We start from the raw sequence: 16291 nt of genomic DNA on the forward strand, positions 1-16291 counted from the left end.
CAGACCTGAGCATCAACAACTGTGAAGTGTCAACATACTTTCCATTGTAAGAACGATACTTCCAACACTGTTACAGTCTCTGTCCGATAAACCCCTACCAACATTAAAAAAAGTATGAATTAAATTGAGTCCAAAGGGAAGACTATAGGAAGGAGATACGAGTAAAATTTCTTGTTACGATGTCTGGTTCCATAATTCAATTTGAAACACCTTTGTCAAAAATGTCAGCCTCCCGCTTACTTCTTACGATTTATTGTTATGATTATTATTTTTACAGTGCCAGTATTGTCCTAGGTACTTTTGTCCATCTCCGGACCTCTCTTGCTGTGGATAAGTCAGACATCCAACTTCCCACGCCCATAGGGATGGAGTGACCTGTAGCTTGCTCCTTCCGCTCCAATAAGTCTCTTTTTCAGGAGGCAACTAGGTGGCTCACTGTCTCCCAGAATGTGGCTGAACAGCATGCTCCATATTTCTGATTTATCTTATTGTTCTTTGTACCACCCCCCTTGCCCCCACTTTGTTATATCCGAAGCCAGTAGGGTTTTGTTGGGTCTGCTACTCTGATGAGAACTTGCATATCCGAATATATTAAAAGGTTGGAATGTTCTCAACCCATCCCTCCTTCTCTTCCCAGGAAGTTAATACTTCTTAGTGAAGAGGCTTGGGATGTCAGGTGTACCACATTTTCGCTACCCTGTGATGCACTTAGATGGAAGAAGCAGGAAAACATCTGCAATATTCTATTTTGCACTATTCTAATGAATGAAATCTTTAGCAGGAAACCCTTCTCCTCACTCCCCCCAGCCTTTCATGAAGGTGATATCTATAGAGTGCCAGAGGACAATTATAAATATTTTTATTTTATTTTATGCTCACTTCCTAGACAGGTGCTGTTCCCAGTTCTCAACATTTTTAATAAGCAGGTGAAATATAATGTATTTTATATTTCAGAGAACCAGCCACAACTTGAGGTGTTGACTACTTATTAATGGCATTTTATTAGCTAAACAGATTTAGAAGTGGACAGATTTATTAAACATCAGAAATGTTTAACAAAATTATATTCTGTTTCTGCTCCAAAGGTCCAGGACTGCTGCAACAATTTTCCTTACAAAGAAGCACAAAGCTCATCTTTTTGGGGAGCGGGGGGTTGGTACATTTTCTAATTGTATAGTGTTTCTGGATAAGCTAGTTATCGACATGTGGGTTTGCTTCTATTCTCTTATGTTCTATTTAAAAGTGATGGAAAGAGTTTCTTTATAATTCCAATAAGCATTAAACATTTAAGAAGTTGTAACTTTTCGGTTATACTGACTTTTTAAAGACCAAAAATATAAATTGTTCAGTGAGCACTTTCTTTTAAAAACACATGGTAGTAATAAAAAAACTGGCTCTTGTCAGCATGATACCAAGGAACTTTAGTACATAAACTCAGAGCAGCTATTTTGGGGAAATTACACTTAGCTTAACAACTCCAGAAAATGCAAGAAAGCCCTTGATACTTTCCTTTTGTCTATTTAATTTCATCTTCAGATAGGATGATTGGGATCACAGTGTCATCAATAAATATTTGTTAATCAGACTGCTATATCTGTAACTTGTATAGTATTATCTGATTTGTTTTATTGAGCATTCATTTGCAGATGAAAAACACAGACTTAGAGATAGCATTGTAATTTGGGGAGAAAGCTCAGTGACCAAACATTAAAATGTTGGATTTTGAAATCTTCGCTGTATAGTCCCCCAAATAATGTTTTGTCTGAATATCTGATAATTACACTTGCAGAATGCAGTTCCAGCTGGCATCTGAAATAGACTTATCCCAAACAGGACAGTAATATTTAGAATTTCTATCTTTCAAGGTTGGCCTCATTAGTTGATTGAAATGTACTTGTTAATATATGCATGTGGAATAAGCATTGGATAATCAATCACAGGATCTGGATTTTCTATCTAGATCGACAAACATTTGTCTTGGTTATGAAAGCAAATTTAGACATTCAGAGGTCCAACTACCTTAATTATTAGAATGAAAACAACTCTAGAAAACAATTTTGCTGAGGAAATAAATGACTGCTTGATTTATATTATATGCATGGTTTAAACAAAATTATTTCCGGCACTACTGCTGTTAGTAGTGACCCCAGTGGTATGAATTTAATAGTCATTTTACAAATGTGCATATTTGAAAGTAGGATAATGCAAACTCTTTCTTTTATTAAATAAAGGAAAAGCTGCTTACTCCACCTGTATGAATATAAAGGATGATTGACATAGCTTTCCTTTTAAGCCTGAACTGGCAGAAGAGTTTAAAAAACAAAAACAACAACAACAAAAGCCTTGAGATTGATTAATTTACTTAAACTGCTGGAGTTAACATCCTAAAATGTCAATGTCTTTACATTTATTGCTCTGATTTTTGTTAAAACTTTTCGACGGGTTTAATGTATACCTTGTTGCTGGTAAAATGCTATTCATTTCCGTTAATTCATTGCATAAAGGAGACTGTAAGTCTAATTTAACCATCAGCCTATTTCGTCTCACTCTAGCTTGGCCAAATTGAAAATTGTGTGCGTTTTAAGATGCTTCCAATTTTTTTTGTGTGACTTTAACATGTTGCCACCATTACATTTGGGGTTTCAGCCTGTGTATGTCCTCAAGTTAAATATGATGTTTTTCTACAACCATAAATACTAAATGAATGCTGGAGTATTTGGTTTAACAGAAATCTTTGTTCTAGTAAGTGACTCATCAGTTAAAACTTAGTCATCCAGGGTATGTCTACACTGCATTGTAAACCTGGGTTTGCAGGACCCAGGCTCCTGGGCTTGGAGTTTCTAAGCCCATCTTTGAGCATCCAGACTGTATTGTAAACCTGGATTTACAATTGCTGGACTTGGATCTCCTGGCATACTCCATACTGCACTGTGCAGACCTTCTGACTCAGGTCTGCAGCTTGAGCTGTGTCCACACTGAAAAATGACAAGGCTTGTACCCAAGTCTCAGTGGGACTCTAGCTCTGATCCACCCCTCCTCCCCCAATAGGGTCCTAAGATCTTGGTTCTGCGTAGGGCCCTACCAAATTCACGGCCATGAAAATTCCGGACTGTGTACTTTTACCCTATACCAGAGGTTCTCAAACTGTGGTCCGCGAGCTCCATTCAGGTGGTCCATGGATAGTTCCCTCTAAGGTGCACGCCTGGGTGGTCGCACACGAGAGAATGAAGGGCCATCCACCTAATTAGTGAACCCATGCAGGCGTGGCTCCACTAATTAGGTGCCTGGACCCTGGAGAAGAGGCACATGTAAAGTGAGGTGGTGGCCTTGGGGGAAATATAGGGTCAGTAGGAGGGGGCAGGGGAGACCCCCCTCCTTCCCAGTCCCAGCTCGGGGGCTGACGGGATGAGGGAGAGAGGGCACATTCATTACATTATCCATTGCACATCCACTGATATTAAAATATGAGTTGTGTGCTTCTATTTGTAGAACAAAAAAATGTTAATTATTAAGGTTTTTTTTTATATAGCGTTTTTTATCCTGGAGTGCCCTTTACAATGCTTTCCTGTTGTAGCTTCCAGCCTGGACTGCTCACAAACAGCCTTCAGCATGCCAGCTGTGTCTCTGTATGTGCAGCAACCAGCCAGCCACACCTTGGCTCTTACTAGGCTTGGTTATGCTGCAGGGTGACCCCAAAACACTCCCAATCTTAGATTTTCCCTCAAATGTATGTCATGTATTGCCCAGCCCTCTCCTGAACAATAAAAGTTTATAGAAATGTAATATGCACACAACTTGCTATCACAAACGGAGTTTCCCAAACTGCAATTTAAACACACTCTGGGGTGGGGTTGGGGATGACGGGGTTTGGGGTGCAGGAGGGGGCTGCAGGCTGGGGGGTGGGGCCGAGGGATTCGGAGTGCGGGAGGGGGCTGTGGGTTGAGGCAGGGGGTTGGGGTGCAGGAGGGGGTGAGGACGTTGGGCTAGTGGGTGCTGGTTCTGGAGTGGGGATGGGGATATGGGTGTGGGAGGGGACTCTGGGCTCGGAAAGGGCTTTGGGGTGCAGGAGGATGCTTTGGGTTTGGCGGGCTCTGGGCTTGGGGCGTGAGCTTACCTCGGGAGGCTCCCAATAAGTGGCACAGTGGGGGCGGCTCCCAGTCAGCCATGCAGTGGGGGAGCTAAGACAGGCTAGTCCCTGCCTGCCCTGGCACTGCGCTGTACGTGCCCCAGAAGCAGCCAGTAGGTCCGGGTCCTGTGGGGGGGAGGGCGGTGGGCAGGAGACTCCATACACTGCTCTCGCCCACAGGCACTGCCCCTCCCAGCTCCCATTGGCCGGTGCCTACTGGCTGCTTCTGGGGCGCGTACAGCACGGTGCCTGGGCAGGCAGGGGTGCAGAGCCAGTACTTGGGACAGGGGAAGTGCGTGGAGCCCCTTGCGCCCCCCCCCCCCCGCTTAGTACCCGGACCTCCTGGCTGCTTCTGGGGCACAGCGCGGTGCCAGCCAGCATAGGTAGGGACTAGTCTGCCTTAGCGCCGCAGCACGGCCGACCGGAACCGCCAGAGTCCCTTTTCGACTGGGTGTTCCGGTCTAAAACCAGACCCCTGGTTACCCTAGCAGTTTGCCAACCTCAGTTTGGAACATGTTAATAACACCATACAGTGGAATCCTATAACTTCAGTGTTGCCACACACCTTTTGAGGACAATATTGACCAGCAAATTATGAGTTTTCAAATGATATCTTATAAAACCTAGTTTGTACAAAGATTATTACAATAGTATGTATGGCGTGGGCTCAGGTACATTCTGTCATTGGTTTAAAAAAGTAACATTTGGAGACCTCAAGAACCCCTCCAGACAGGAGCGCCGCCAGCTTTTCTGCTGCCCTATGCGGCGGAAGGTCCCGCCCCAAAATGCCGCCCCCACAGAGGCAGCGGAAGGTCCTGCCGCCAAAATACTGCTCCGGTCACCACCCCCCAAATTGTAGTGTCCTAGGCGACCGCCTAGGTCGCCTAATGGATTGCACCGGCCCTACCTCCAGAGCATTTAGTTTGTTTGCTTTTTTCTGACATGTACTGAATGGACTATTTAGTAAATAACAAAAAAGAAGTCTGCAGTGTTTTCAGTAGGGAAATATATTGTATACTTCATTTGTTAATTGTACCTAGAGTATTTCAAATAGTCTTGGGATCCCACTGTATCATCTTACAATGAAATAGATTTTGACTGTTAAAACTGAAATAATCTAATATGCAGTGTGCCATACTGGGCCTGTGTTTAGCGTTATATCTGAAAAAAAGAAACCCTGATTCCTGTGCCTTTTCTTCAGATTTCAAAATTAGGGTTAAATTTCCCTACATGAGTGACCACTGTGTTACCTGTACTGTTTGGTGGTGATTTTGTGCAATGGCTCAGAGTGTGGCTCACATTTAAACAAAAAGAAAAAGAAACGAAATAAGGGCCCCTGGCCATGGACGGTACTGTTAACAAGGAGCCTCTTGTGTTCATGCACCTCTATGGAAGCATTATTGTTTCAAAATTAATGTAAATCTTGAATGAAGCAATGCAAAGCAAAATGCACATGAAGATATTGAAAATGTCAATAGAGTAAAATGCATTTTGATTTTTAGCTCCTTTGAGAAATAAGCTACTCTATAAAATTATCCACTGTTAGATAAAACTCCTTTTCTCCCCTGCCCCTCAAAGTAAATTCTGCAAATAAAAACAAGAAACTATATAAAAAAAAATGTATTTCATCATTGCAACTTGAATTTTTAACCCAAATTTTTAATGTTTATAAAACCTGGAAAACAGTCCACATTAAACTAAGAAAATTGTATGGAGAAACAGAATCATTAGTGTGCTGAGAAACTTTCAGTTCTGCTGTAGTAAAACCTTTAAATAAAATGTGTTTAAGCCATATAAAGAAACTCTGATCATACATTTGGATCTTTTCCTCCATTTTTGGTTGTTACAGTGGCTGCTTGTTGGCTATAGTAATAGGCAAAATGCCTGACGGTCCCCCACAGGATTATGAAGGTGTCTGTTGTAAAAAGAAGAACGTATTATGCTATGTTCATTTACCAGTGTGCTAAAAGAGAATGTTAGCTCTAGCTATATGGTTAGCACTGTCCATTGTTAATCTAACTCTTCTTTATACAGGGTACAGAAATACTGAACTGTGCCTATCCATTTAGCAGTTGCTGAAGGAGGGCTTTTATTTTTTTATTATTTTCATTTTTTTTTACTGTAGTCTGGTAGGTATTTAACTCATCATATACTTTAATTCATTACCAATCCTCTCTGTTCATGCTACACTACACTGAATAACCCTCTTTTCCATTGGCTGTTACCCCTCTAGGCCAAGGGTTGGGAGGCATAGGGGGAGATTACTATCTCTGTACTGTACTTTTTCTTTGGATAACAGGAATGATGTTCCCTGGGACATCAATCTAACACTAAATTTCCTTTGAAAAATGATTTTTTGAAAAGGATGAAAATGAAAAATTGTGGGTTTTTTTCCCTGAGATCTACTGTGGAGTCTCATGTTAATGATTTATTTCATCACTGTTTGAGTTCTACCAGTCTCACTAAACTGGCAACTTAGAACTAGAGCTCTTTAAATAGGAAAAAAAAAAGTTTTTTTTAAAACATTCAGTTAAGGTTAATGTTTACTAATATCCTTTAAACAATATTCAATAACTGTCTTATTGTTCTTCAGTAAAGTTAGCAATACATATGTCTTGTTTGGACAGTGCCAGCTCCAGCATTTCTGCTGCCCCAAGCAAAAAAAAAAAAAAAAAAAAAGCCGCAATCGGCGGCGGTAGTTCAGCGGCAGGTCCTTCACTCCTAGAGGGAGTGAGGGACCTGCCACCCCTGAATTGCCGCACGTGCCGCCCCTCTCCTTTGGCCGCCTCAAGCACCTGCTTGTTAAGCTGATGCCTGGAGCTGGCCCTCGTTCTGGAAGTCATTTGTGATTTTTAGAGCAACCAGTAACAACCTATTTGCTGAACTCTGTATTCCTGAGGGAGCTGAAAATGTGCAAAATCATCTCTAGCCAAACTGTGCTCCATTTGATGAGTTTCGTGTATAGTGTTTATTTGAGCAAGAGAATGGAATAGATTGCACTCATGAAATGTGCTCCATGCTTCTCTAGTTTCAGTCAAGGTTATTGATCTAAGAATAGCTGATGTGTACCTTAGGGCTAAAACTTCCCACACTTGATCAAACCGTTTCCCCTTTTTTGGGGCAGGAAGTGGGATATTAGAAGTCAGGCAAATTAGCTTGTGTATGAGAACCCACCAGAGGCTTAAAGGATGGCAGGATCCCAGTGGAACAATGGGTTATAAGTTATAATAAACTCTGCAGTTAGTCTCTCAAATGCATAAATCATTCTAGTTTCTCATTTTACATATCCACAGAAAAAGATATGAAATATGCCCTTTAGAACTAGTAGTAAGACAATTTTCTTCTTGGACTTCCCATATTTTCCTTTGGGTATGTCTGAACCACAAAACAAACATACAAAAGGTATGTGTTGTTAACTCGGGTTAGCTAACCTGTGTTAGCTAAATTGGATTAAAATAACAGTGAAGACACAGCAACTCGACTTAGAGCTCGGGTGAGCACCTTGAGTTAAAGCCTCTATGGGTATGTCTGCACTGCAGCTGAGCAATGTGATTCCTAGTTCAGATAGACAGACTTGTGCTAGCTCCACTTGACTTAAGATATGTCTGCACTACGCACCAGATCAGCAGGCAGCAGTCGATCCGGCGGGGGTCAATTTATTGAGTCTAGTCTAGATGCGATAAATCGACCCCTGAGCGCTCTCCAGTCGACTCCTGTACTCCACCGCCGCGAGAGGTGCAGGTGGAGTCGATGGGGGAGCAGCAGCAGTCGACTAACCGCAGTGAAGACACCGCGGTGAGTAGGTCTAAGTACGTTGACTTCAGCTACATTATTCACGTAGCTGAAGTTGCGTAACTTAGATCGATCTCCCCCTAGTGTAGACCAGGTCTTAGTATGCTAAAAATAGCAGCGTGGACAGTGTGGTGTGGACAGCAGCTCGGGCTAGCGCCCCCCTACCCCAGGGTTGGGTGGGCTTGGAGTCAAGACGCTAGCCTGAGCCACTGCCAATACTGCAACATCCACGGTGCTATTTGTAGTTGCTAACCCAAGCTCAAGCTGCTAACCAAATTAAAAGATGAGTTGCCATGTTTTCACTGCTATTTTAACCTGCATTAACAACACACCTTTTTGTGCAGTATAGACATGCGCTTTGTGTATATTACAATCTGGCCTGCATTGGAGGAGGAATGGAGTGGCACAACCCCAGGAAGACCTCCAAGGGGACCAGTCCTGGGGGAAAAGGGGAGAGTATGCAGTAAACCACCCTTTTGCCTGGTCTAGCCTTCTCTCCTCTCTCTGTTTGCTAGCTGTGCAAATGGATGTGAAGGTTATGTAAAGTCGTAATCCCATCTCTCCTGACCTCCCTTTGGAGTCCATAGGAGGGATAAGGACCTGAGCTCTACCAAGTGCAGGGAATATGAATCTGACTTGATCCTCCATGAGGGCAAAAGGCCAGTGGTTGGGAGTTTCTTATGGACCTCCCCCTTCAGTGTTGCAAGGACAGGGTAATCTAGCCATCTGTTTCTTCTCTACTCCTGGCATCTAAAGTCAGTGAGTAAGTAAAATGTATTTTCTCTTCCCAGAGGCTAAAATTACCATCCTTTTGCTGTTTCTCCTGCAAAACAAACTGTTCACCTCATTATGCCATGAAGAATCATCATATTAGCTAGAAATAATTTTCAATACACTTCTGTAGTTCTGCAGTTCTGTTGTAATTGAGACAATCCTGTAAACTTCAGGCTGGTCAGGACCGTGAGTCTAAGCTTGTTATCTGCTTTACCCACAACGCTAGCCTACTTTTAAAGCGTCCCAAAGCAGTCCACAAGATGAGTCTTCCAGCCTTGTGTCTAGATTATATTTTTCACATTTGTGAGTAGGTTAGAAAGGAAGAAGATGTAGGTGCTGAGTACACAGAACTCTACTTGAAATCAGTGGCAACTGTGATTGCTCAGCAACTCTGATAATTAGGCCTAAATGACTGTTACGTTAAAAATGAAATTAGTACTGCACTTAACATTATTAATTCCTTAAATTCCTAATTAATCTTATCTGCTAACTTCCTAATCTTTCTGCCAGAATGACATCACAACTACCGTAAGCAAAGGGAATGAAAATAGTGGTTTGGCTTGAAATGGTTCTTTCTGAGCTTTGCTTACAGTAATTGTGATGTCACTCTGGCAGGGAAAAAGATTTCTAGGAATTTTAAGGAGCTGGTAATTGTCTCAAGTCGTGTTCAGGTATGGGGCTAAATAATTTTTAAACAATGGCACTCTCACAGTTTTCCACTTCGGGAATCTTACATAGTTTTAAAATTTTAAATTACAATGCCATCACCACAAATTTACATTTAAAAGAGAAATGACATTATATTACTGTACTCATTAAAATAATGCAAATCGTTATTTACTGTGTCATATCCTGCTACGTTGGCAATAATACTGTGATTAACATTGACTCTGGCTTCATGAATTATGTAAAATAGCCAATTTAATGTGACCATTATTTGCAGCTTTCAATGGCTATTAACAGTATTTTAAGGTTACTTTCAATATGTTGACAACTAAACACAATAACTAACAAACTGAGTTCAGCATTTCCTTAATGGGTCTTAAATTTTGCAACACAAACTACAAATTCCTAGGATAGAAAACAGAAAGGGCTAGCTGTCTTAGTTCATAGGGCAGGCCTCATACAGTTTTGTAGCCTGCTCTTTGTTCTTAAATAAAGTCACAGGAACATAACAAAAACAACAAATACAGTTAAATGGTATAAGACGCTGCATGCCCCTCTGCAGAAAAAATGGGACCCAGGGCCTAAACGCTACAAGATTCTGTGACGGGTTGGGTCACAGAAATCCACTTGGGACTGCCACCTGATGTGCTGAGACTGCCTCTAAGGCCGTTCTCCCTGGCAGCTTGGGACTTCAGTACCTTGGCTGGTTGGAGCCAGACACGCTAGCCTGCTAAAAACACAGACCCAGGTCTGAACCACGTCCCCCAAAAGCTGCAGGCTTAACTGAAAATAGCTTAAGAAGTGCTCCGGTCTCCAACACCCAGGTACCCAGTTCCCAATGGGATCCTAACCCTAGAGAAATCCGATTTACTCTGTATAAAGCTTAAACAGGGTAAACTCATAAATTGTTCACCCTCTATAATACTGATAGAGAGAGATGCACAGCTATTTGTTTTCCCGGGTATTAATACTTGCTCTGGGTTAATTAATAAATAAAAAGTGATTTTATTAAATATAAAAAGTAGAATTTAAGTGGTTCCAAGTAATAGACAGAACAAAGTAAATTACCAAACAAAATAAAAGAAAACACGCAAGTGTAAGCCTAATACAGTAGGAAACTAAATGCAGGTAAATCTCATCTTCAGAGATGTTTCAATAAGCTTCTTTGACAGACTAGACTCCTTCCTAGTCTGGGTCCAGCAATCACTCAGATCCCGGTAGTTACTGTCCTTTGTTCCGGTTTATTTCAGGCATCTCTTTGGGGTGGAGAGGCTATCTCTTGAGCCGGCTGAAGACAATATGGAGGGGTTTCCAGGGGTTTATATAGTCTTTTTCTTCTCCCACCTCACAGCCACAAGATGGGGTCTCTAGCCACCTGGGCAAGTCCTGTGTCTCTGAATGATTCAGCTTTTTGCAGGCCAATGCCATTGTTTACATGTTAGTTTGAACGTTCCCAGGAAAGCTCAGATGTGGATTGGTGTCTCCAAAGTCCATTGCTAGTTAAGTACTCCCAATTACTTGAATAACCCAACTCCTTCACATTGTGTTGACCAAATCTGTCTTATGTGCTTCCTACAGCAAACACTTTAAATACAAGCATAGAGCCAATGCTTATAACTTCAGATATAAAAATGATACATGCATACAAATAAGATGAATATATTCAGTAGATCATAATCTTTGCAAATAAAAGTTACATGGCATATGTAGCATAAAACATATTCCAGTTATGTCATATTTACACTCATAAGCATATTTCTATAAACCATTATGGGGTGCAACATCACAGATTCCTCTCAGGGTTTTCTGTGAATTCTCCCACTAGGGGAATGATGTTTCCTTTCAATCCTGTGGAAATGCAGAATAAGAAAGGGTTCAGCTCTCAGAAACTTCAGGTCCCCCTCTTTTGAGAGGGGTTGGAGAAGAGGGGAGGGATCAGTAAGGAAACTTACCTTAGTGAAGTCAGAGAATGTAGAGATAGAGTGAGAAAGGCCAAAGGCCATGTAGAGTTGGACCTAGCGAGGGAAATTAAAAGCAATAGTAAAAGGTTTTACAGCCATATAAATAGGAAGAAAGCAAAGAAAGAAGAAGTGGGACCGCTGAAGACTATAGCCGGAGAGGAGATTAAAGATAATCTAGGCATGGCGCAATATCTCAATGAATATTTTGCATCGGTGTTTAATGAGGCCAATGAAGGTATTAGGGATACTAGCACCGTTACAGAGGGGCATACAGGATGGGGGATTACCGCATCCGAGGTAGAAACAAAACTTGAACGCCTTAATGGGACTAAGTCGGGAGGACCGGACGATCTTCATCCGAGAATATTGAAGGAATTGGCGCGGGAAATAGCAGGCCCATTAGCGATAATATTTAATGAATCTGTAAACTCGGGGGTGGTCCCGTTAGACTGGAGAATAGCCAACGTGGTTCCTATTTTCAAGAAAGGGAAAAAAAGTGATCCGGGTAACTACAGGCCTGTTAGTTTAACATCTGTAGTGTGCAAGGTGCTGGAGAAGATTCTGAAAGAGAAACTAGTTGAGGACCTAGAGGTTAATGGCAATTGTGATAAATTACCCCATGGTTTTACGAAGGGTAGATCGTGCCAAACGAATCTGATCTCCTTCTTTGAGAAAGTAACGGACTTATTAGATAAGGGAAATGCGGTGGACCTAATATACCTGGATTTCAGTAAAGCGTTTGATACTGTACCCCACAAGGAATTATTGGTTAAACTGGAAAACATGGGGATCGATATGAAAATCCAGAGGTGGATAAGGAATTGGTTAATGGGGAGAATGCAGCGGGTCGTATTAAAGGGTGAACTGTCGGGTTGGAGGGAGGTTACTAGTGGAGGTTCGGTTTTGGGACCCATTTTATTTAATCTATTTATAACTGACCTCGGAACCGATTGCAAGAGTGGGCTGATAAAGTTTGCGGATGATACGAAGGTGGGAGGAGTTGCAAATTCGGAGGAGGATAGGGATATTCTGCAGGGAGACTTGAATGAGCTTGTGAATTGGAGTATCAGAAATAAGATGAAATTTAATAGTGAAAAGTGTAAGGTGATGCACTTGGGGATGACTAATAACAATTTTAGTTACAAGATGGGGACGCATTGGTTAGAAGTAACGGAAGAGGAGAAGGACCTAGGGGTCCCTGTAGACCGCAGGATGACTATGAGTCGACAATGTGACGTGGCGGTGAAAAAAGCCAATGCGGTCTTGGGATGTATTAGGCGAGGTATATCTAGTAGGGATAAGGAGGTCCTGCTTCCGTTATATAAGGCGCTGGTGAGACCTCATTTGGAGTACTGTGTGCAGTTCTGGTCTCCCATGTTTAAAAAAGATGAACTCAAATTGGAACGGGTGCAAAGAAGGGCGACTAGGATGATCAGAGGAATGGAAAACCTGTCGTATGAAAAGAGATTAGAGGAGCTTGGGTTGTTTAGTCTGACAAAACGAAGGCTGAGGGGGGATATGATTGCTATCTTTAAATATATCAGAGGGATAAATACAAGGGAGAGAGAGGAATTATTCCAGCTTAGTACTAATGTGGACACGAGAACGAATGGATATAAACTGGCCGTGGGGAAGTTCAGGCTTGAAATTAGACGAAGGTTTCTGACCGTCAGAGGGGTGAAATATTGGAACGGCCTTCCGAGGGAAACGGTGGGGGCGACGGACCTGTCTGGTTTTAAGATTAAGTTAGATAAGTTTATGGAGGGAATGGTTTAATGGTAAAACATAGTAGCCAAGGAAAACCAAGCAATGGTACGTAAATAGCATAATGGCCAACAAGGGCCAGGCTAGAGACTCTTGCCTACATGCTCGGGGTAGTACTGATCGCCATATTTGGGGTCAGGAAGGAATTTTCCTCCAGGGTAGATTGGCTGAGCCTCTGGAGGTTTTTCGCCTTCCTCCGCAGCATGGGGCAGGGATCACTAGCAGGAGGGTCTCTGCCGATTGAGGTCACTAAAACACAGGATTGGGGACTTCAATGGCAGAGTCCAGGGAAGGGTCATGTGGCCTGCAGCATGCAGGGGATCAGACCAGATGATCATAATGGTCCATTCTGACCTTAAAGTCTATGAGTCTATGAGTCTATAAATAAAGTTGTTTTTCAATAAATGTTTTTATTTTAAAACAACATTTTTACTTTTGTTTCTTACTCTAGGGCATTTATGTAAGGGACGCACCTTTGAAGGACATAAAGGTGTCTAATGATCGTCGATTCATAGCTCTTTTTAATGTGGTGAACGCTACAAAGCGAGATGCTGGCAATTACCGCTGCATGATTCGCACAGAAGGAGGAGCTGGTGTATCAAGCTATGCAGAACTGATAGTCAAAGGTATTTCAGAATATAATATGTATTTATTTCTAATATGTACTTATTTGGTGTATGAAATAAGAGCATGCAATTGTTAAGTATGTCACCCATAGCCTATTAAAGCCAAGGAGTAAAAAAAGACTTGTGACTCAGACTGTTTTTATGTAAATCTCAAGATTCTGTCCTGCTCTTAAAGACTGGTGGGAGATGCCACACTGGAGGGTTATTTATTACATTCTACTACTGCTTGTGTACTAAAAGCATTATTTAAAAATATCTGTATTTTTAAATGTACATTTAGATGATTCTTCTGAAATGGAATTCCTTGCAATCTATCTCCTATGTGGAGGCTGCATCCTAAAAATGTATTTAGTGTGAGGTATGAGAAAATAAAGGAAAACGCTTAAAATATAAATATTCAGCATATGGGAGGTTTTAAAACAGCAGGAAAAGTTCAAAATGTGAAATGAATGTCTATGAAGATGACCAATTGCATCATAGAAAACAGTGCTAATACAACTATATTGCGTTCTATTTAAATTACACTTTGCTTATTTCTTTTTATATCAGGTTTTTGAGAGCATATATTTGGGATCTTTTCAGAGAAATATAGATTCTATAGCAGCTGGCTCTTGGAAGCTCTGCAGGGTACTCTAACATGGAGGTTGATCCTGAGTCTGAAGAGTACTTACCCATAACAATGGTCACCTAATCTGTTCATGACTCCCACTTTCTAAAGGGAGTAGTCACATATAAGGCCAAATGCTATAGATAGTGAACAGGAACCCAACAGCTAAAATGGGGTGGGGTCAGTTCTTGTCTGACTGATATGCCATTAACTGATATGTTTTAGAAAGCTCCACACCACCTAAATGTGTTACATCTCTCTGACTGACAACTCCATACCTATCAGACAAGAAGAGGGCCTGGGACTGAAGACTGACTTATCGTCTTTCTTTCCTTTCACCTCCAAAGAAACTAAAATTTTATTTGGTGGATGAATGGGGACATAGAGAGTGGAAAGCTCATTGTATCTATACCCTAAACTTGTGTATCTGAGCAGGGATGGGTGTAACATAGCCTTTAGTACAAGAGTCGGCAACCTCTCGCACGCAGCTCACCAGGGTAAGCACCTTGGTGGGCTGGGCCAGTTTGTTTACCTGCCGTGTCGGCAGGTTCGGCCGATCGCGGCTCGCACTGGCCACAGTTCGCCGTCCCAGGCCAATGGGAGCTGCGGCCAGCACATCCCGCAGCCCCCATTGATCTGGGACGGCAAACCGCGGCCAGTGGGAGCCGCGATCAGCCGAACCTGCCGACGTGGCAGGTGTCCGAGGTTGACGACCCCTGCTTTTAGTATATGGGGTGGGGGAAGCCATTAAGGAGCTATCAATTAACCCCCAATGGTATGTTATTGTTGTACATTATTATTATTATTATTATTATGGTAAATATGAATATTGCCTGGTTAGTGAACAAAAAGATTGCCGTTAAATAATGTATCAGGTCTCCACACATCGAGAAGAAAAGACAGACTGTTGTTCGTACATCTTCTGTCTTTTATATGAAAGTGAATAAAAGTATCGACTGCTTCATTTAAGAGAATCCTAAAAGGAAACTTTTCAATTTACCTAACTGTTTATTCTGATGGAAAAGACTGAACAAAGTCAGTGACTTGTCATTCTGTGTGTTCAGACTACACAATATCCTCATCTCTTTGTCAGGGAATTGGATTGAAATGTCACTTTATCTCTGTCTAATGTGAGCCATGAAATTGGTCTTGTCAGATCACCTGCTTATTGTAAAAAACAGCAGCTCTTTTCTAATAGGTGACATAAAAATAATCAAACACTGAACAAAAAGGAAAAGAGTGGGGTGGAATTGATTAAATGTATTTGGTAAAGTAAATTAGTCTTCTATATATGGTCCATGGGTTGAACTTTTCTAATAGTAGTCAGATCCAATATAGATTAAATTTAGGAGAACAGAATGAACCTTTCTGAGAAGGGCATCAGATTATTAGAATACGAACTGGTTATTGAGTTCAAACAAGGTAAATGTAGGTGTCAGACTGGTTAGAAGGAGGTTTGTTAGGTTTTTAAGTAAGGGCAGCCATCTGTACCGTCAGTGGCTCTTATTTCTGCATCTTGTCAAATGGAAGATTTAGCACCTTGAATAGAATTGAATGTGTTTTGGCCCTTTAGAAGAAAAAGTGTGTTCCAAAATTGAGAGCAAGATCATTTTGAGACCAGGGCAAGATTTAAGAAATTATTAAAAACTTGTCATCAAGGGTGTCAACAGTTGCGAAATAGAGAATGCTTAAGTATATCTAACTGTTTATATTCTCTTTATTTGCTTGCCTGCCTGTGTCTGTTTTTCTCTCTACCTGTCGCCCATATAAGGAGAGCTGGTAGCACTGCCTGACACTTTCCAACATAAGACCCTGTCTTCAGTTGCTTATAACTTTGCCAAATGTTAAAATTTTGAGCTAAAAATTTCCATACCAGTTTAACAACTACAAAGAGGGATGTCAGCCTCTGCCTCTGTGTTATCTGATTTAGGCTCAGGAATCAGCAATCTAGAACCATTACCTGCAACTCTTGATT

At 41.6% G+C, this 16291-nt stretch overlaps 1 protein-coding gene across 9 annotated transcripts in view; it reads left to right on the forward strand.

Moving 5' to 3' along the window:
- The window catches only part of PTPRM (protein tyrosine phosphatase receptor type M), a 691593-nt gene that overhangs the window by 285726 nt on the left and 389576 nt on the right, over positions 1-16291 (forward strand). For all 9 annotated transcript variants that reach the window (XM_054018880.1, XM_054018881.1, XM_054018883.1 and 6 more), the window contains exon 6: positions 13535-13709. In XM_054018880.1, the coding sequence (XP_053874855.1) occupies positions 13535-13709 (175 nt within the window). The remainder of the gene's footprint in view (positions 1-13534; positions 13710-16291) is intronic.

The sequence above is a fragment of the Malaclemys terrapin genome, chromosome 2 (genome assembly GCF_027887155.1).
Source record: "Malaclemys terrapin pileata isolate rMalTer1 chromosome 2, rMalTer1.hap1, whole genome shotgun sequence".
NCBI lineage: Eukaryota > Metazoa > Chordata > Testudines > Emydidae > Malaclemys > Malaclemys terrapin.